This window comes from Dromiciops gliroides, chromosome 1 (genome assembly GCF_019393635.1).
Source record: "Dromiciops gliroides isolate mDroGli1 chromosome 1, mDroGli1.pri, whole genome shotgun sequence".
Lineage (NCBI taxonomy): Eukaryota > Metazoa > Chordata > Mammalia > Microbiotheria > Microbiotheriidae > Dromiciops > Dromiciops gliroides.
Window position 1 is genome coordinate 601,981,998 of NC_057861.1, and position 20,713 is coordinate 602,002,710.

Sequence of the window (20,713 nt, forward strand, 5' to 3'; positions counted from 1 at the left end):
GATGCCTCCTATTATCTTGGTAAAGCAGGAGGAAACCCCACCTCTGCTGGGGCAGCATTGTGTTGGCAGGATGTGGAAAGAAGAGGTTTGGAACCACTACCATGGGGAGTGTAGTAGAGATTCAATTAGGAAGGAATAAAAAGATCTCTCTACAACTGTGAGGGCCCAGTTAATATTTAGATTACAGGGGGCAGCTAGGTGGCGCAGTGGATAAAGCACCGGCCCTGGATTCAGGAGGACCTGAGTTCAAATCCGGCCTCAGACACTTGACACTTACTAGCTATGTGACCCTGGGAAAGTCACTTAACCCTCATTGCCCTGAAAAAACAAAACAAAACACAAAAACAACAAAAAAACAAGATTAGGTAACAAATTCTTCGTGGATCCAGCTGTCAAGGTTGTATGGCTTCTCTAGCTTTGTTCAGCAGCAAAGAGTAGATGGTGGGTATACCTCAGGGTTGGGTTTGGCAAGGTATGCATGATAATACAAGGACAGGGGGGCAAGGTGGACCACAGTATGAGATAGAACTGATTAACTCTAGGGACAAGATTTCCAACAGAGGAAAGCAAGACCAGAGCTCGAGATCATAGACTGGGAGAGCACAGGGGGACGTGGTGGCTAAAGCCCATGATGAGGACAGAGAAAACATTCGGGAGCAATGAGGCAGAGAGAGGGGACGGAAGCACAGCAGAGTGAGGTCAGGGAAGGATTTCAGGATTCTGGATCTTGGAGATGTTAACACATGTCCTTAATTCCTGCAACATTTCAAAATATTCATTTTGGGGCAGCTGGGTGGCACAGTGGATAAAGCACCGGCCCTGGATTCAGGAGGACCTGAGTTCAAATCTGGCCTCAGACACTTAACACTTACTAGCTGTGTGACCCTGGGAAAGTCACTTAACCCCAACTGCCTCACCAAAAAAAAAAAAAGGACAAAATACCCATTTTGTTACATAATTCTATAGAATAATCTATTCACCATCATTTCCTGTGGTCAGTCTGGTTTCCCTACACAGGTCATAAGTGCCTTTTGAGCAAAGATTGTTTTATGTAATCCTAGTGGAGTGCCCCTCCAAGCCAGCACAGGTCTTGTCACATGTTTGATGAGCAATATGTGTTTTGTTATTTTTAGTCATTTTCAGTTGAGTCCGACTTTTCATGACCCCTTTTGGGGTTTTCTTGGCAAAGTTACTAGAGTGGTTTGCCTTTTTCTCCAGCTCATTTTACAGACGAGCAGACTGAGGCAAACTGGGTTAAGTGACTTGCCCAGAATCACAAAGTAGTATGTGCCTGAGGCCGAATTTGAACTCAGGAAGATGAGTTTTCCTGACTCCAGGCCACACCTAGCTGCCTGCAGTTAAATACTTAATTAGATGATTTTCGCCCTCAGTCTGGACTGTGCTTGCTCTCACCCATAAAGCTTTTCTAGACTACCAGCAAATACCAATGAAATGGAAGCCAACCCATTGCTTTAACAATCAAGGCAATTTATATTTATATAGTGCTTTCCTCTTACAAAACACTCTCCACACATTATCTCACTTCATAGAACTTTAGAGAAACTTGAGAGATCATCTCATTTTATAGATGAGTCAGCTGTGGGCCAGAGACATGAAGTAGATCACCTAGTGAGTTAGTAGCAGAGAGAGACAGGATTAAAGTCCAGCTTTCCCAATTCCCAGTCCAGTGTGCTCTTTCCACTACCCCACCAGGTTTCTCATTGGCTAGGTGGCACAGTGCCTAGAGTGCAAGCCTTGGAGTCAGGAAGACACCCAAGTTCACATCCTGCCTTGTGACCCTGGGCAAATTGCTTAACTTCTCTGTGCCTCAGTTTCCTCTTCTATAAAACAAAGAAAATAATAGCACCTACCCCTCCAGGGTTCTTGTGAGTATCAAATGATATAAGATATGTAAAGCTTTCTATAAATCTTAAAATGCTGGTTATTCGTTATCATCAAAGGCCCCATGGTCTGGGTTATGCTAATCCTTCAGACAAGCATCAATAAATGAGTGGATTTATGAGAGCAGAAATAGTGTAGGTTCTTGATGACAAACAGGGGTGGGGGGCAGTTCTTGATGAAGCTATGCTAGGACTTAAATACTCCCCATCCCTTTCTCCATACTCCTTCCTTCTTCTTTTTCTAGCTACACTCCCTCACCCCTCCCTGAGCATGCCCCTTCCCTGGCTATTCCCAGTCTCCCTTCCTCTCTGACCCTTCTCCCCACCTAGCCATCTCTTTCTTTCAGGATAGAGCCTGGGGATTGGGGTTAAAGGCATCACCACTTGGTATCAGCAGAGTTTCAGGATTGTACCTGTATTGGCTGGCAAGCCAACCCTAGAAGGCTTAAAGCTGCCAACCCTTTTGTTTGGCATGAAGGTTTGCTCAATGATATACTGTCAGCAGGATCAGTGAGACATAAGGCAAAGACCAATCCTGGATTGTACTGCTCGTACAAAGACATCCATAAATCCTCACACAGCCACAGTCCCTCTGAGAGTGCCCCAGCCAACTCCCAAGAAATCCTTCCAGGCCCTGCCCATTGGGCTGAGAGTACACTAGCCTGACTTTGGAGAGAGCAGCAGCTAAGAAGAGGGTGTGCTATTGCAGGCCAAGGGAACCTGTTTTAGGAAACTGAACTTGGTCAGATGCCACAGCTGTCTGTCCACACTGAGGAAGGACACATGCACCGGGGGCACGTGGGGGGAGGAGAAGGAAACCCCTTATACCCTAAAGGTTTGAGGCTTCCGTATCTCTCCTTGGAATCTACGGCCCTTACCTTTAGGTCTCCATGTCCCCAGATGTCCTCTCCCCACTTCCTGTTTCCCAGTTGCTGGTTTCTTAGGAACATCTTTCCATTGTCCTCACCTTGAAGCACCCCTAGAAACAGTAGCTATATATGAGGAGCTGGGGAGATATATTGGTTTGTGTCAGACTCACAGAGCTTTCCTTTAGATACAGATGCCTTGTGGCTATTACTGAGACAGTGAGAGGCTGAGGTGAGCAGTTGCTCTTGTCCTGTCTGGGGTCTCAGAGGAGAGAATCTCGAAATGAATACCGGTATGGCAGAAATCTCTCCAGAACAGCTCCTGAGGACCAATGACATCAGGTTCCTTAAACACTTCTGCCCCTGACAAGCTTTTCTTAAAATGTGGCAGAAAGGAAACAAGCTAATCGGTCCCTAGGATATCATAAAGCCTGGGATTTTGCTCCCTCCAGCCTTTGAAACTGGAAAAGTAGAGCAAAGAACTAATCTTGGGCCATAACCGCTGCTTTCCCAGGAGTCCCCAAAGAAAGCAGCTCCTGTACCCTAGAGACATAATCAATCCATCAATTAACAAGTCTGTGACTGATCATCTGCTGTGGATGAACTCAGTCTTATGCTTTGGGGAATCCAAGAAATACTCATCTCTGCCCTCCAGGAATTTGTTTTAGGAAGGCAAGACCTAGCTACTCTTGGGTCCCAGGCTAGCGGCTAAAGAGGAGTGTTTAAGCATTAGATTTGAGTCGGTGGCCCTTTGGGAACATCAGGGGAGGAAGGGTAGAGGTTTAGGGAGAGGGGGCCTTCTTGAGGAAAGGAGCTAAGTTGGGAATGGCTGTAACTGTGTGAGGAGGCGGAAGGAGCAAGAACAATTGGAATAATTTTTAGCAAAGGGTGATGTGTGGGGGCTGAGGACAGAGGCACGATGGGTTTAGGGGAACAAACTAGAGTTTTCTGAAGATAAGGACAGGTATTGAGGGAGCTGAGCAGTTGCTGGGGCAGCCTGTGCTGCTCAAGCCCTAACTGGAAAAATCCCAGGGTACAAATGGTGCTGGGAGGTCACTGAGTCAAGAATGACGGTACCCTAACAAAAGGAGCAGATTTCTGTCTCAAACCTGAGGCTGGAATGCTTGTTCCTGGTCCCTTTGAGCTTTTTACCTCTGATCAAGGGGTTCTTTACTTCCTGTGTGTCATGGACCCCTTTAGCAGTCTTGTGAAGCTTATGCACCTTTCTCGGAATACTGCCTTTAAGTAGTTGAAAGAAATAACATTTCAGTTAAAGGTTAGTGAAAGCAAAGTTGTAATTTCTCCATATTCACAGACCCCACTGAAATGTATTCTTGGACCCCTTGGAGGTCTACATATGTCAGGTTAACCCCTGCTCTGATCCCTAAGAGTCCCAAGAAATAGGCCCTGTTCTCAGTAACACTAGGATGGTCATCTCTTGTCACCTGGGACCCCCAGAGTCCTTCCAGGATATCTCCAAGGGAAGGAAGTCTTCTGATGCGATCACTAATGGAACCATCCACTCCACTATATGGGACTAGGGAGGTCCTCCCCACCTCTAACCTCAGCCCGAATTCTATAGAACTTCCAGCTGGCCCTGCCAGCCAGCTTGGTTCTCTATGGTAAGCTTCTTTCTCTTTGTCCCTACCATACAGGGAGCGCCCCTTAAAAGGGGCAATGAGGAGCGTCTCCTAGATTCAGCGTACACTTCATTCACCATGCAGACATAAAGAGCCCTTGTTTCTCACCATTTACATCCTGCCCAGACTATACAGACAATTCTCATCAGCCTGTTCCTTTTCCACTAGACTGAAGAACATGGCTATCTTAAGGCTGACCTTGCTTCCTATTGACTAAGAATTGATACTTTGGGGGCCAAGCAGAAAGCCCTGGTACTTTCACCTACCCTTCCCCATCCATGTTGAAACTGAGCTTTCCAACCGAGTTCAAACCCCTTAACAAAAGTGTTATCATCAGATACATATCTCTCCATCTTTTCAACAAGAAAAATATAAAAAATTTCATCAAGTGTTTAACAATGCCTGGTACATGGTAGGCACTTAATAAATCATTGTTGGCTGAAAAAAAGGATTGATATTTTTGCATTTTCTTACATGGATTCCCCATTGCCAGCTTGGCTTCATGCAGGATATTTAGATGGAGGAACATGAAAATAAGGCCTGGTTACAGCAGCTGAGTGGCGCAGTGGATAAAGCACCAGCCCTGGATTCAGGAGGACCTGAGTTCAAATCTGGTCTCAGACACTTGACACTTACTAGCTGTGAGACCCTGGGCAAGTCACTTAACCCTCATTGCCCAGCAAAAAAGAAAACAAGGCCTGCGTTCTGTCCCCAGGTGTGACCCAGTTAACCCCTCGGTATCAGCTTCCCCACCTAGACAGAGGGGATGGAATTCCTGTTATTAAAAACAACAATTGGGGGCAGCTAGGTGGTGCAGTAGATAGAGCACTGGCCCTGGATTCAGGAGGACCTGAGTTCAAATCCGGACTCAGACACTTGACACTTACTAGCTGTGTGACCCTGGGCAAGTTACTTAACCCCAATTGCCTCACCAAAAAAAAAAAAAAATCAGTAAAATAATACCAACTTAGCTCTGTGATCTCTCCAGTTCAGTGCCTTGTCTATGATGGAGATGGCAAGGAATTTTGAGGGAGAGTTTGCTTCTCTGTAATATCAACCTCCAAAGGTGAGAGATGAACCCCACACTTCTAACACTTCTACTCTGTACCTCACTCTTAAGTAGCTAAAATTATATTCTCATGAGAGGCAGTTTGGCATAATGACTAGCATACTGGACTTGGAGTCAGGAGACCCAAGTTTAAATCCTTTGTAAACCTTAATGCCCTGCTAAGTGATTCATTATTTCTGTTCATAGTGGTATTTGAAAAGACTTTAGAGGTCATCCAGTCAAACCCCAATCATTATTATGAATTCCCTCTACAATCATGGCCTTCCAAAGTGCTTCAAGTCTCTTCCTGAACAGCCGAAAAGTGGGAAACTCACTGTCTTATGAAGAAGCTCATCCTTACATTGGACAGCTCTTTCTGTTAGAAAGGTCTTCTAAATATTGAACTGAAATCTGCCTCCTTAAAACTTACACCCTAATTCCTCTTCATATAACAAGCCTATTTGGAGACAATTGTTAAGTCTTCCCTTAGTTTTCACCACATAACTTCCCCAGTTCCTTCAACCCATTCTCCTGTGGCAGATTGGTGCTCCTTCATCATGTTTGTACCTTCAGCACTTAGTACACTGAGGTGTACTAAGTGCTTAATAAATGCTGGTTGACTGACATGCTTCATCTTGTCAATGCCTCTCCTAAAATGTGGCATGTTGCAATGATCAGACCACTTAGGAGTGTCTTCTATACTGAGCTATCATTTAGCTGTTTTGGCTCTTCAGATGAACTAAGATCCTCGTAAAGGAGGGCATCTTGTCATATATTTCTGTGTTGTCTACAGCCCCTAGCTTTCATCTGGACACAGCAAGTGCTCAATACAGACTTGTTGACTTAGCAATTATGCATCTGCCATGGACTTATTTAAGCCTTCCTTGAACTTGTTGGTTTTTCAGCTTGTACCACCTCTTGGGGTCATGGTCACATTGAAACTTTGCTCCCTGCTGTAAATCCTCCCATCTAAATACCCTGCATGGAGCATAAAATAAGACTGCTTCACATCAGTCCTGAAACTACCATTTTCAAGCTTAATGAGCTGCCTCGGCCATGTCACATCTCAAGTACCAAAAAGGCAGGGATTGCTAGGCAGGCTCAAAATCTGTTCAGCTACTCAAGCAAGACTTGAGGAATCAGGGAATTGTCTGAGTCAAAGCAGACTAGGGGCAGCTACGTGGTACAGTGGATAGAGTGCTGGCCCTGAAGTCAAGAGGACCTGAGTTCAAATCCAGCCTCGGACCCTTCCTAGGTGTGTGACCCTGAGCAAGTCACTTAACCCTGTTTGCCTCAGTTCTTCTGGAAAATGAGTTGGAGAAAGAAATAGCAAATCACTCCAGTACCTTTGCCAAGAAAGCCCCAAATGGGGTCACAGAGAGTCAGGCACAACTGAAACAACTCAACAACAATAACAGCAAAAAGCAGACCAGGATCTGGAGTCTAAAAGGTCAAGTTAGCTTCATGGCAACATTAGTAAGGAGCAAAAATGCCAGAGCCAGTTTGATTCTAGAGCAAGGAGTATTTTCCCTCTGCCCTCCTTTATACATTCTTCTATTTCCAGGTGCCCTGAAAGTTCAGGCTTTTCCAGAAGGCATTTGCCACTTGAGAGACTCCGAGACTTACAGGGGTACCCTGATTCTGACCAAAGCAGGACACAGGAACTGGGATGACAGAGAGCCTTTGCGTTGAAAAAAACTTTTGATGCAGTGCCTTTAATTACTAGCCCATCCTCCTTGTCTCTTACTGACTCTGGGATATTTAAAATAATGATAATAGATCATACGTTTTGTAGGACTTTGAAAGTGACACTGCCCTTTCCTTAAAACCCCATGAGGTGCAGGTATTATTATCCACATTTTACAGATAGGAAAACTAAGGCTCAGAGTAATTACATGACTCAGCCAGAGGCACTCAGCCAATAAATGTCAGTCAGAACTAAAATTCAAGCCTTCTCATTGTTCACTCTACTATAGTATGAGAGTTCACTTACATCTGGACTTCTTTGAAACAAAGCCCAATGGATGTACTCCCAATATTGTCCTGAGATAGTTCCTTAATAAAGGGAGAGGGGACAGTTGTCTGCCCATTTGAAAAGTAATTGTACCTGGGATAGTGTAATGTGTGCCTATTTGAGACTAAAAAAGACTAGGGATTAAGGCTATCTAACCTATAACTGTCCCACAACAGAGGGCAAATCTTTTTTAGGGCATCTTGGAACCAGGATAATAGATTTTCACATAATAGCCATGGGATTGTTCGTATAGGCAGCTATGTGGCACCATACTGCACGAAGATCTGGGCATGGAGTCAGGAAGACCTGAGTTCAAATTTAGCCTCAGACACTTATTAACTAGCTAGTTATATGACTCTGGCAAGTCACTTAACCTCCATTTTCCTCAGTTTCCTCAACTATAAAATGAAGGTTTTAACACCTACCTTGAAGAGTTGAGTATCAAATGAGATAACATTTGTAAAGCACTTAGTAGGCTGTCTATATAGGTGCAATTAGGTGGCATGGTAGATAAGAGTGCCAGGCCTGGAATCAGGAAGACTCATCTTTTTGAGTTAAAATCTGGCCTCAGACACTTAGCAGCTGCATGACCCTGAGCAAGTCACTTCACCCTTTTAGCCTTAGTTTTCTTATCTGTAAAATGAGCTGGAGAAGGAAATGGCAAACCACTCCAGTAGCTTTAGATACTTTGCCAAAGAAATCACTTTCATTCTGTCTTTGGCCCATTTCCAACAATGGCCAACTTGTGGATGGTCTTTGGCTGTGATGGGACTTTGGGCCAGTGTATTCAAGGAACAGGTATGCCCTTTTCCTGAGTCATTACTGATCATTTAGAACCCATTACCTTTTGTTTTTTGTTTTGTTTTGGCGGGGCAATGAGGGTTAAGTGACTTGCCCAGGACCACACAGCTGGTAAGTGTCAAGTATTTGAGTCCAGATTTGAACTCAGATCCTCCTGAATCCAGGGCTGGTGCTTTATCTACTGCACCACTTAGCTGTCCCTAGAACCCATTACTGTTTTTGGTTTTTGGTTTTTTTGCAGGGCAATGCGGGTTAAGCAACTTACCCAGGGTCACACAGCTAGTAAGTGTCAAGTGTTCGAGATCAGATTTGAACTCAGGTCCTCCTGAATATAGGGCCAGTACTTTATCCACTGCGCCATCTAGCTGCCCCCAAGCCCATTACCTTTTTTTTTTTTTAGTGAGGCAATTGGGGTTAAGTGACTTACCCAGGGTCACACAGCTAGTAAGTGTTAAGTGTCTGAGGTCGGATTTGAACTCAGGTACTCCTGAATCCAGGGCCGGTGCTCTATCCACTGCGCCACCTAGCTGCCCCCCATTACCTTTTGATAATCATTCAATTTATCTTTTTGTTTAATTCATTACCTTATACTTTACCACACACAATTGTCCTACAAGCCTACGAGTCTATCCCTTCTCAGCTTGGCTTCTTGCTATTCAGAAAAGTTGTCGCCAATAACCCTGGCAATTTCACTTTGTGATTCCTCTGCCAGATCACTAATGAGAATTTTAAATAATACCTCAGTATGAGTCTCTAGGCATCTGGATGCTTTCCATCCAGAAAAGTTCCTTTTTATCCTGGTTCTTTGTTTCTCGTTTGTACCTCTTCCTAAATCCATTGTTAGAATAAATACAAGAATCAGTGTATTGGAATGGGGAAACACAGAACTGGGCTTTAGTTAGGATACCTATGTCCTCGTCCTATGTCCAGTCTTAATCGGCCACTTCGTTTCTCTGGTCCTCTATTTCCTCTATTTCTCAGTTCCCTCTTAGATCTGAAGTTGCACAATTCTAAGAATACATCTAAAATGCCCTTCATTCAGATGAGTGATGTTTGAGAAATTCAGGACTCGGGGGCAGCTAGGTGGCACAGTAGATAAAGTACCACCCTGGATTCAGGAGGACTAGAGTTTAAAGCCAGCCTCAGACACTTGACACTTACTAGCTGTGTGACCCTGGGCAAGTCACTTAACCCTCATTGCCCCACCAAAAAAAAAGAGAGAGAGAGAAATTCAGGACTCGAGAACCCTGATAAAGTGTCATCATTATATTGATTTCATACACTATGCCCCCCAGCACATACCAGCATGTGCCTTATGTGACATAGTTAACCTGTTATATTAGGCAGCTATAATTCATCCTCAGACACCAATATTGTAAAGAAAGCCTAATGAGTCTACTGTTAGTATTTTTATGCCTCTGTTTTCCCCTTCTTTGTTTTGGGGATGGTGATGGCTCTACCTCTTCCTCTGAAACCGTTTGGGGCAGGCTCAACAAACAACTAAAGACCAATAGGTTGTCAGCTTGGGCATCTCCACCTAGGCTTCCGGCAGTGGTCTTTACCTTAAGCCAACTCTGGAAAAGTCACATTTGAAATATATGCTGTAGGGGCAGCCAGGTGGCACAGTGGATAGAGCACCGGCCCTGGATTCAGGAGGACCTGAGTTCAAATCTGGCCTCAGACACTTGACACTTACTAGCTGTGTGACCCTGGGCAAGTCACTTAACCCTCATTGCCCCACCAAAAAAAGGAAAGAAATATATGCTGCAGATTCATGAAAACAAAGAAGTTTGCTTAGAATCTTTTGCTTCTTCTTGGAGACTTCAGTTGTGCTTTCCAGGCTTGATGTACATGACTGAGTGCCAACCCAATTTTGACAGTTTTCTCAGTACAATCTTTCCTCTCACATCTCCCATCAAGGGACTGGGGTGGAAAAAGAAGAAATATGAGCTCTATGCTGATTTGGATTGGAAAGGGAGTAGGCTCAGACACCACAACATGGGCTTAGTTGGTGGTATGACACATTAGAACATCAGGGTTGGCCAGGTCCATAAAATAAGTTTCGTCTCCTGTAAAATGGGAATTTACCACAGGGATGTTGACAAATATAATAAGATTGCTTAGGTAAAGTGCTTTGTAAACCATAAAGTACTAAATAAATGTCAGCTATCATCATCATGTGGCAATGCAATGCAACAAACATTTACAAGGTATCTACCATGTACAAAGAACTGGCCTAGGAACTGGAGATGAAAAGATTGTAAGGGGCTAAAATTCTAGCTAGTCTGTCTAAAATATCTAATAAGTGGTCGCCAATAAATTATAAGCTTTAGCAAGAGTTAGACTTTTAAGCATTTATTAAGGAGAATAAGAATTTGGTAAAGAGAGAGAGAAAGGCCTAGATTCATCTATCTATTAAAGGGAGAGCGCATTCCTAGCTTCCTTCTCCACCCAAGTCCTGAGGAAGAGAGCGAGAGCACCAGCCTTGCCCCCTCTTCCTCCCACAAGCAACCGTCACTTCCTGATGCCAAAGAGCCGGATGTCTTGCCCTCAGATGCCTTCTCCTCATGGCGGAGCTTTGCTACAGTAAGTCTCCAGCAGGTGGCATCATTCCAATCATTACAAGATGAAAATAAAAGTCCCTGTCCTCTAAAAGCATACACTCTATTGAGAATATAAACAGATAAGTACATATACAGTGATTTAAAGGGGAATGAACACCAATGGCTAGGGGGGATCAGGAAAAGCTTCCCATAGTAGGAGGTACATAAGCCTGAAGGAAGATAGAGATTTTAAGAGGAAAAAAAAAAAAAAGGAAGGAGTGCATTCTAGGCATGAAGGATGGCCCCTGCAAAGGCACAGGAGTGGTAGATGAAATGCTAAGTTCTGGGAACAGCAATTAGATCGCTTTGGTTGAAATACAGATTCTAAGGGAGAAATAGCATTAAGCCTAGACAGGATGGAATTATGTAGACAGGAGCCAGATTGTGAAGGGCTTCAAATGTCAAGAAGGTTGTATTTTCTCCTAGAGACAATAGGGAGCTACTGAAGTTCTTCAGTAGAGTAGCGATGAAAGATTCTTTTGGCAGCTTTGTGGAGAATAGGTCAGCGAGGGGAGAGACAAATCAGGATGTTCAGTCCAGAGCCTGAAATAGGGGAGGTGGCTGTGTGAAAAGAAGATGGCAGCAAGAAGTCTTGTGGAAGTAGAATCAACTGATTGGATGGGAGTGGGAGGAGAGTGAAGAATATGGAAGAACTGATTATAACAGGATGAACCTGTTTGACTTGGAAGAATGGTAGGTCCCTCAACAAAAATATGTCAAGTTTGGTGGAAGAGTAGGTTTAGGGGAGAGGAGAATGAGTTCTGTTTTAGACATGTTGAGTTTGAGATGCTAATGGGATATTGAGTTGGAAATGTCCAATAGGCAATTGTTAATGTGGGACTGGATCTTAGGAGAGAGACTAGGGTTGGACATACAGATCTGGGAGTCATCTGTATGGAGATGGTAACTGAAAGCTGGGAGTTGAGCCCAACCTCTGGGACCTGAGGGGATCATGAAGAGGAGCAGTGTAGAGGGCCCAAAACTGGGACTCTGGCCTTTAGAGTATGGGACATGGATTGTGATCTAGCAAAGGAGAGTGGGAGGGAGGGGTCAAACAGGTAGGAAAACTAGCAAGAGAACAGTGTCATGAAAACCCAGGGAGAAGAGTTGATGGGGAAAGAGTGTGTGGTCAGCAGTTTCAGGTGCCAAAGAGGGATCAAGGATTAACACGTCCCTGGGTTCTCTCCCTAGGTTGGAAACATGTGCCGCTCCTGCTATATTTAGTCCACAAGCTCTTTGCTTGCTGGGACTCAGAACTAAAGCTACTCTCATGCCCACCAGCATGTGGTCTCAAATGAAGAAGGTCAGGTCATCTCCTGCTTCAGGCAGCTTCACCTCTCTGGTGGGCAAATGCCAATCATTTGAGGCCCCAGGTATATGACAGGTAGTAGTCTCTGGGGATGCTGAAAGGGGTGATGTGATTCTATTCCAATCTCAGGCTTCAGAGGTTGAGGCAAGGGCCTGAGAGGCCTTTTCTGGCCCCAGCTTGCTGGAGGGCCTGGCTAGAGGCTACAAGTTCTATTCCTAGAATATACATCTCTTGCTAAGCTCACATGGAAGCAGACCCCATGTTTTCTCCCTCCTCTTCCTCCTTTTTAACCCCCCACTACTTTAGTATAATTTGAACTGCTCCATGCATGCTCCAGGAAGTTGGGGATGGGAGGAGGAAGGTGAAAGAAGTGGGGTCCATCAGGAACCTTCCAGGAGGCTTGGTTCAAGAAGTGCCCTTGCTTCTCATTGGAAGGCAAGCAGCCTAAGTCAGGTCCCACCAGGAACTAAACTTTCCCTGGCTTAACCTTCCCTACATCAGGGATGCATCAAGCACTGAGATTATAAACCAGCTATGCTGAGGTGCAGCTACAGGGCATGGCACCTGCTTCATAGCAGACACTTCCCCTGGCTCTCCTGGCAGTAGAGGAAGAGAAGAAGGGTTGGCTTGTTGCTTTTATTTTTTAATTTATTTTTTTTTATTCATTCATTTGTTTGTTTGTTTAGAATTTCCCCCACCTTACATGTAAAAACAAATTGTAACATCGATTTTTAAAACTTTGTGTTCCAATTCTCATCCTTCCTCCCTATCCCCACCACTTAAGAACTCAAGCAATTCAATATAAGTTATACATGTGCAGTCATGCAAAACACAGCAGACAAAAACACTTTAGAAAGGGTGGCGCAGTGGATGGAGCACCAGTCCTGGATTCAGGAGGACCTGAGTTCAAATCTGACCTCAGACACTTAACACTTACTAGCTGTGTGACTCTGGGCAAGTCACTTAACCCCCACTGCCTCACAACCCCCCCCCAAAAAAAAACACTTTAGAAAAAAGAACTAACAACAACAAAATATACTTCCAACTGTATTCAGGTACTATCAGTTCTTTCTCTGTAGATGGATTGCATTTTTTTCATAAGTCCTTCAGAGCTGTCTTGGAAGCCTGTTGCTTTTAGAAAAAGTAGATCAAACACCTAAGGCACATTAGAATTGGGCATATGGAAATTAGGACCTTGGATGGCCAATTACCATCTCCCAGCACTCTCCCAGAAAAATTGGGAGATCAGAGGTCTTTTCCTGTGTCCTCTGACTGGAGAACCATAAGAACAGATAACATCCTCTTCCTTTATTCCTTTATTGTAATGGGGTGGTGACCAGGACTGGCTTGCTGGACCACCACAGAGTAAGGAAGATGAGGAGGAATTAAAGTCCGTGGCTTGTAGGGGCTCTTAATACACTTTCAGGAAGGAGTTGGGGCTGAATTCTTCTCATTGCCAGAGCAGTTCTTCAGCCTGGCAAAACCATAGCTGTGTCAGGGTCCCTTGGGGGCTCTAAGTCTCACATGCAGCAAGAGACAGGCACCTGACGTGGTCCAAGACTAGACACTTTTAGGCAGCCCTCTGCTGCTTCAAGGCTTTCCTGGGTCCAGTCATTAGCCAGGAGTCCTCCAGGACCTCCCCACCCACCATGCCTGCTGGGCCCTAGCTTTCTACCTCACTCCAAAGGGCAGCCCAGAAAGTCTCAAGCCAACCCTCTCCTACCCACATACTGCCCGCTCTCTGTGCTAACGCAGCAGCTGCATCTCTTCAACTTCAAAAGGCCTCTTTCTTTGGCCCTTTTGTATCTTCTCCCTGTTAATATCACAGTTTATATTTCCTCCACATTCTACTCTAATTGCCCAACAGTGTTTTTGTCTGTATTCTGTGGCCACTGCCAGCAGTTTCAACATGTATTAGCTCTCCCCCCACTCCTTGTCTACATTTTAGAAAAATGCCAGCCTGGCAGCCACTCCTGCTCTAGCCCTACCAAGTTCCCATCCCTTCCTCTCCTCCCATCCACTGCTCTTAGGGGGGCAGACAAAATGGTTCTGATACTTGCCACTTGAACACCTGGTCCCCCTCTTGCTCCTCAGCCTTGCCAAGCTTTGGCACTAGAATGCCGCAGGAAAGGAAAGGGGAAAGTTGGCAGGCAGCATCTTGAAGCCATAGGATTTCTCTCCTTTCCTTTGGGTCCATCTCCTCTCTAGCGCTTGAGAATCAATCAAGGCCAAATTAACCTACCCAGCCCACCATTCACCACCATCGAGCCCTGTGCCAACTCTACTGAAAAGAAGACAAAGAAGCAGATTGGGCCCGTAGGGACTTGTCTGTCACTGTGAGGGGAAACAACCCGAGAACAACCCAGAACAGCTTAGCGTCAAGGGCAAGTGTGGCTCAGACTCTTAAGAACCAGAGAAAGCTAGAGAAGGGTCAGATCAGTCTGTACCAAGGGGGGAAAAGGGCTTCCTTCCTCAACATTTTGGTCAGTTTCTTTTATTCTCCGTTAGCAAGCACACTGGTTTCCCACACCCTCTTTTCAGAAGGAACAGTGGAACTTGTAGTTTCCTACCTTATTGAGTCATCAGATACACTGGGCTCAGGGCTGAGGTCATTATGGAGCTCAGACCTGCAGGGGGACTGTCCCTTGCAATTTAGGGCAGCCCAGCCTCCTGTCTGACCAGTTCTGTGAAGTGTAGGCAGAGAAGGGAGCTGCCTGAGCAGTTGAATGTGAAAGGCACTGCAGGCTCCCCACTGGCCCACCAGATTGCCTGAAATTTCCCTTTAGAACTTCAAATGCTTATTCCCCTGAGATGGATGGATGGCACATGAAGACCTAACCTGTCATTAACTTCTGAGTGAATTAGCTTTTCATATACAGCCTTCCTGAAAGCTGGATGAGAGCAGGGTTTAATAGGGAAGAAAGCTGTAGTTCCTAAGCTTTTTCAGTATGAGAACCCATTTTTAACGTAAATAAATTTCATAGACTTCCACATGATTGAGGAAAATATATGATAAAAAAAACCCTTTGAATTCAGTAATGCTTTTAAATCACCCTGAATTTTATGCATCACAACAGCATCACATTAATTTTTTTAAAATAGGAAGACATATGTTTGAAATCTATTCTTGATTTAGTGTTCAGGAGGTATGCTTGCTTATTTAGGTATTCACATATGGATTTGAAGACCCTTTGCAATAACTCCAGTAGGAACCACTGGTTGGGCTGGGTAAAAGATGGAGCACCGCCTTGGAAGGGGAGGGATGTGGGGATGGTTAATGGAGCAGAGGGGAGGGCATGAGTTCCCAGAAGGTGGGAGAGTGGGGCAGGGATTGATACTGGGACAAGAGATGGTAAGACAGGCATTGCCAACTTCCTAGTTCTGGCAGGAGTTATCCCCATCGGAGTAGAGAACACTATGGTCTGAAGCCAGATTTCCTGATTTCTGATTTCTATCAGAAAATGCCTTGGGTGGTGGGGGGCAGCTAGGTGGAGCAATGGATAAAGCACCAGCCCTGGATTCAGGAGGACTTGAGTTCAAATCCAGCCTCAGATACTTACTAGCTGTGTGACCCTGGGGAAGTCACTTAACCCTCATTGCCCTGCAAAAAAAAAAATGTCTTTGGAGCTCAGAGAATAGCATGGCAGTTATTTATGATCCCTCACAAGGGGTGTAATGTGAAGTGTAGGGAGAGAAGGGAGTTGTCATTGTTTCTATCCCAGGCACTCACCCTTCCTTGAACCTGATTCAACAGAAAGGAAATGCATGCCACTGTGCATATGAGTATGTCCAGAGTTTGTGGGTCTGTACCCTCATTTCCAATCCCTCCATTCTTGCCACTGAAATACTTTGCCCCCCCCTCATTTTCTCTACCTGTGGTACATCACAGGGGTAACTGACCATGACAATAGTGATCATTTACTTTTATATGTTATTTTGCAGTTTACAAAGGTTTCCTCAAAGAATCCTCCAAGTTCCCTTCTTTCCCTAAGTTCTGTGGTCAATAATAATAGCCTGAGATATGCAATGCACTGTTATTCTCATTTTACAAATGAGGATGCTGAGACTTATAGAGAATAAGTGATTGGTTTACCCAGGCACAGCTGGGGCAATGTGGCAAAGCCAGCACTTAAACTTGGGTCCAATTGCAGGCCTGCCTGAGTCCATGCTCACACCCACAAGAGTTAGGAGATGGAGTTCTGACAGAGTTGAATTTGTCCTTGTGCCTTTTGGAAAGCATACTTGTGGGCAGCTAGGTGGTGCAGTGGATAGAGCACCGGCCCTGAATTCAGAAGGACCTGAGTTCAAATCCGGCCTCAGGCACTTAACTCTTACTAGCTGTGTGACCCTGAGCAAGTTACTTAACCCCAATTGCCTCACCAAAAAAAAAAGAAAGAAAGAAAAGCATACTTGCGTAGTGTGAAGATTTCTACACAATCTTTAGGAAAATGATCTATATACACACTGGGGGTATTCTTCATTAAAATATTAGAAGGAAGAAATCAGGCTTTGCTAATGACTTGTTTACAGCAGATTCTTTTTTGTCGTCGTCATTGTTGTTGTTGTTTTTGTTTTTGTTTTTAGTGAGGCAATTGGGGTTAAGTGACTTGCCCAGGGCCACACAGCTAGTAAGTGTTAAGTGTCTGAAGCCAGATTTGAACTCAGGTACTCCTGACTCCAGGGCCAGTGGTCTATCCACTGCACCACCTAGCTGCCCCAGATTCTATCTTTATAGTTATAATTAGAGAATAGACAACTAGGTAGAGCAGTGGGTAAAGTTCTGGGCCTGGAGTCAAGAAGATTCCTCTCCCTAAGTTCAAATATGGCCTCAGACACTTAGTAGCTGTGTGACCCTAGGCAAGTCACAACCCAATTTGAGTCAATTTCCTCATCCGTAAAATTAAAAAAAAAAAAAAGAAAGAAAAAGAAAACAGTTGGGGAAACCAGAGTCTAGAGAGGGGAAGCAGCTGTCCAAAATCACCCAGGTGGCAGAAATAGGATTTGAACCCAAGACCTCCACCTCCAAACCCAGCTTTTTTTCTGCTTCTCCAAGAATGAAAACAAGAGGTAAAAAGGAAGGCTATAAGCCAGGTGCCATCATCATTGAAAAATGTGGGGGCAGCTAGGTGGTGCAGAGGATAGAGCGGCCCTGGAGTCAGGAGGACCTGAGTTCAAATCCGGCCTCAGGTACTTGACACTTACTAGCAAGACTTGGGCAAGTCACTTAACCCCAATTGCCTCACCCAAAAAAAAAAGAAAATGAAAAATGTGGAAGAACTTGTAGGCATTTATCTCAACAAAATTAAAGAAGAGTCCCTTATATTCTAAACTATTCACTTTCTGTTGTAGAAGAACTGTGAGCAAAAGAGAAGCCCATCAGCTAAGGAATGGCCAAACAAAATGTACGTTAATTTAAGGGAATATCACATGAGAAGAATGTGAAAAATTCAGAGAAGCATGGAAAGACATGAACTAATGCAAAATGAAGTCAGCAGAACCAAGAATACAATGACTATAGCAATGTCAAGGTGAAGAACTGGACAAGTCACTTAACCCTCATTGCCCCACAAAAAAAAAAATTCTAAGAATAACCAATATGTTGAAACAGAAAGTCATGTAATTATACAGTGGAAAAGAAGCTTGGCCTTGGAGAGGCTGAGAAAATGAACCTTCTATTCTTTGCAGAGGTCTGGGACTATGAATTTGAAATGTCAGATGGTGAATATCTTGGTTGGCTTTACTAAATTGTGGGTTTTTTTTAACCATCCCTACAAAGGCAGGTAGGTGGCGCAGTGGACAGAGTGTCAGAAAGTTTCATCTTCCTGATTTCAAATCTGGCCATAGATACTCATTAGCTATGTGACCCTAGACAAGTCACTTAACCTTGTTTGCCTCAGTTTCCTCATCTGTAAAGTGAGATGGAGAAGGAAATGGCAAGCCACTCCTGTATCTTTGCCAAGAAAACCCTAAATGGGGTCGCAGAGAGTTGGGCAAGACTGAAAACGACCTGAACAACAAGAACACGAATGATGGCTTGCCACATAGGGAATTGGAGGAGGAATATATTTGGAAATTAATGTGATTTAGAAACAAAAAAATCCATAAAAATAAATTTTTACAAGAAAAAGGAAGAATTTCCTGGAGATTGTTTTGTGTCGTGGATAAAGAGAGAGGCTGGTATAATTGGGATGATGTGAATGCTTCAGGGAGAAGAAGTTGAAGAGTAATTGTGACAAATTAAATGGTTGAACATTAATTTAGGAGGGCGAGATTCATGATTTGGCTATAGAGCCCATAGAGTTGGGCCACACTGTGTTTAGGACTTTGGTTTAACATCTTCCTCTCAGAGTTCAGGAAACAGTTGTGCTTTGGTGTTCTTGTAGCAGCAGCCTGGCCCATTGCTTGGGTTTGCATCAGCATTTAGCTGTAGGAAAACTAAAGCATTGGAGATGGAGTAGGATGAGAAGCCAATTCCCCTTGACCTCAGGTCCCCCCTTTCCCTATATACTAGAGCAAAGCCTGGGTTACCCCTGCAGCAGTTGAGAGAGCGTGCTCACAGTTAACGCACCAGCCAGGCCAGACAACGAAGTGTTTGCTTCCATCCTATTGCACTTGTCAATATCCCTCTGGCACGAAGAAGAAATTAATTGAGAGAACCAAACCCTGGGCTGTGCCGCCGGCCAAAATCCAATCTGTGCTAGAAGGCGGGCTCTGGAGGGCAAGTTCCAAGTAGCCTGGGGCCCCAGCCAGAGGCAGGAGGCCTTGAAGCTTCTACCTGTGTAACTAACCTTGTGGGACCTGGAAATTTAGAGTGAACAAGGTGCATAATAAGGTTTGGCCCTGAGTAAGCACACGAAAGAAGTAGATGTCTGAAAAAATAGAACTGTCCCTGGACTGGAGAGGTCTTGAGGGGCTTCCTTCCACCCTATCCTCAAACACTGTTAGTCTGGGTTTATATGTATGCCCAGGAGGGCTAGCCATTCTATCTGTCTTCTCTGGTCTCTCCTTTCCAACCCACCGGTTCTCTCATACTCCACATTCATAATAAGAGAAGTATCCAGGGCAGTATTAAGCACACGATATTAATATGTTGGTACATATTGTGACCAAAGGAAAGAGATTGAGGTGGAATAACTGAGGAAGGTTTCATAAAGAAGATGGGAATTGAGTTGGGCTTTGAAGGAATTGTAGAACATCGCAGGGTGATTAATGGGGCCCAGACTCTCTCCTCCCACTAGAGTTAGGAAAACGGTGAGGCCAAATAGGTCACAGTCCCCATCAACCTTTCCCTCAAGAGATCCTGAGTCAGAAAGGGAAATCAGTGTATTGAAGTTCTTTCATTTGGCTCTTAGCAACCTCTTCCCAAATGTTTTCTCTCCCCAGGATCCAGCAGCTGCATCCATCTCAGACGGAGACTGTGATGCCAGGGAAGGAGAGACTGTAGCCATGAATTACAAACCATCCCCACTCCAAGTGAAATTGGGTGAGTGTACTCATGGGGACCCTGCCTGTGCCCCCATAGGCAGCACTGCCAAGGACTCGTCTTACCTGAGGAGAGTGGGCAGCTCAACACCAAGGACTTAATCTATAATAGATTACAACTCTGCCAGTTACTGGGAAGCTATCCTTGCCCCCCTGTTATTACAGGGTCCTTCTGGAGAGGGTCAACCTTCCAGGGGTAAAAGGTGGATAAGGAAGAAGGAGGGATTCTCCTCTCTTTGGATACAGTGGCAAGTGTTTGGGCAGGAAATGCTGCCACCAAAATAATAACCTTAAAAGATAAGTAGGAGGTTGGCAAGCAGAAGAAGTCAGAGGTCATTCTAGCTAAGAAGAAATGGAAACAAAGACAGGGAGAAAAGAAATGTCAGGATCCTCTCAGGAGTGAGAAGTAATCTAGCCTGTCCTATTGCAGATATTCACTAGAGAAAATAATATATTCTATGCTATAGTTATGATATATAGTTATATAGTTATGATAGAAGATAGGCAGTATCAGGGGAAATCATGGGAGTTTTAAGGCTGGAAGGCTAGAATAATAAATTTAAAGACAGTCGGTACCTTGGAATCACCTCCTGGCGCTCCCTGATTTTACAGATGAGAGAACCAGAGTTCAGCGAACATAAATGACTTGCCCACAGTCACACACTAGGAAGGAACGGAACCAGGATTTAAAAGCCAGGTTCTCTGGCTCAGGTGATGATTCCAATCAGAAAGAGCCTTGGATGCCAAGTAAAGGAGAATAGACCTGATTCTGTACTTAATGGGGAGCCACTGAAGATTGTGGAGTAAAATTACATGATGGACGTTTTAGGAACATAAGACCCGATGGGGTAGGATGGATTGACTGGAGCATAGAGACATTCACAAGATGAACTTGACGGCTTATCTCGGACATCACCCTGCACAGGAAGCCCCTCCTGCTTCTCCTCAGTGCTCTCTTCTTCCTCAAATTACCTGATGTTTACTTGTGTCCAGTGGACTATAAGCCCCTTGAGGGCAAGGGCTATTTTGTCTTTATAGCCCCAGTGCCT

General features: G+C 44.6%; 1 protein-coding gene across 2 annotated transcripts in view; it reads left to right on the forward strand.

The window, feature by feature from the left end:
* The window catches only part of FAM219A (family with sequence similarity 219 member A), a 103,124-nt gene that overhangs the window by 63,389 nt on the left and 19,022 nt on the right, over nucleotides 1–20,713 (forward strand). For both annotated transcript variants that reach the window (XM_043987591.1, XM_043987584.1), the window contains exon 2: nucleotides 19,566–19,665. In XM_043987591.1, the coding sequence (XP_043843526.1) occupies nucleotides 19,566–19,665 (100 nt within the window). The remainder of the gene's footprint in view (nucleotides 1–19,565; nucleotides 19,666–20,713) is intronic.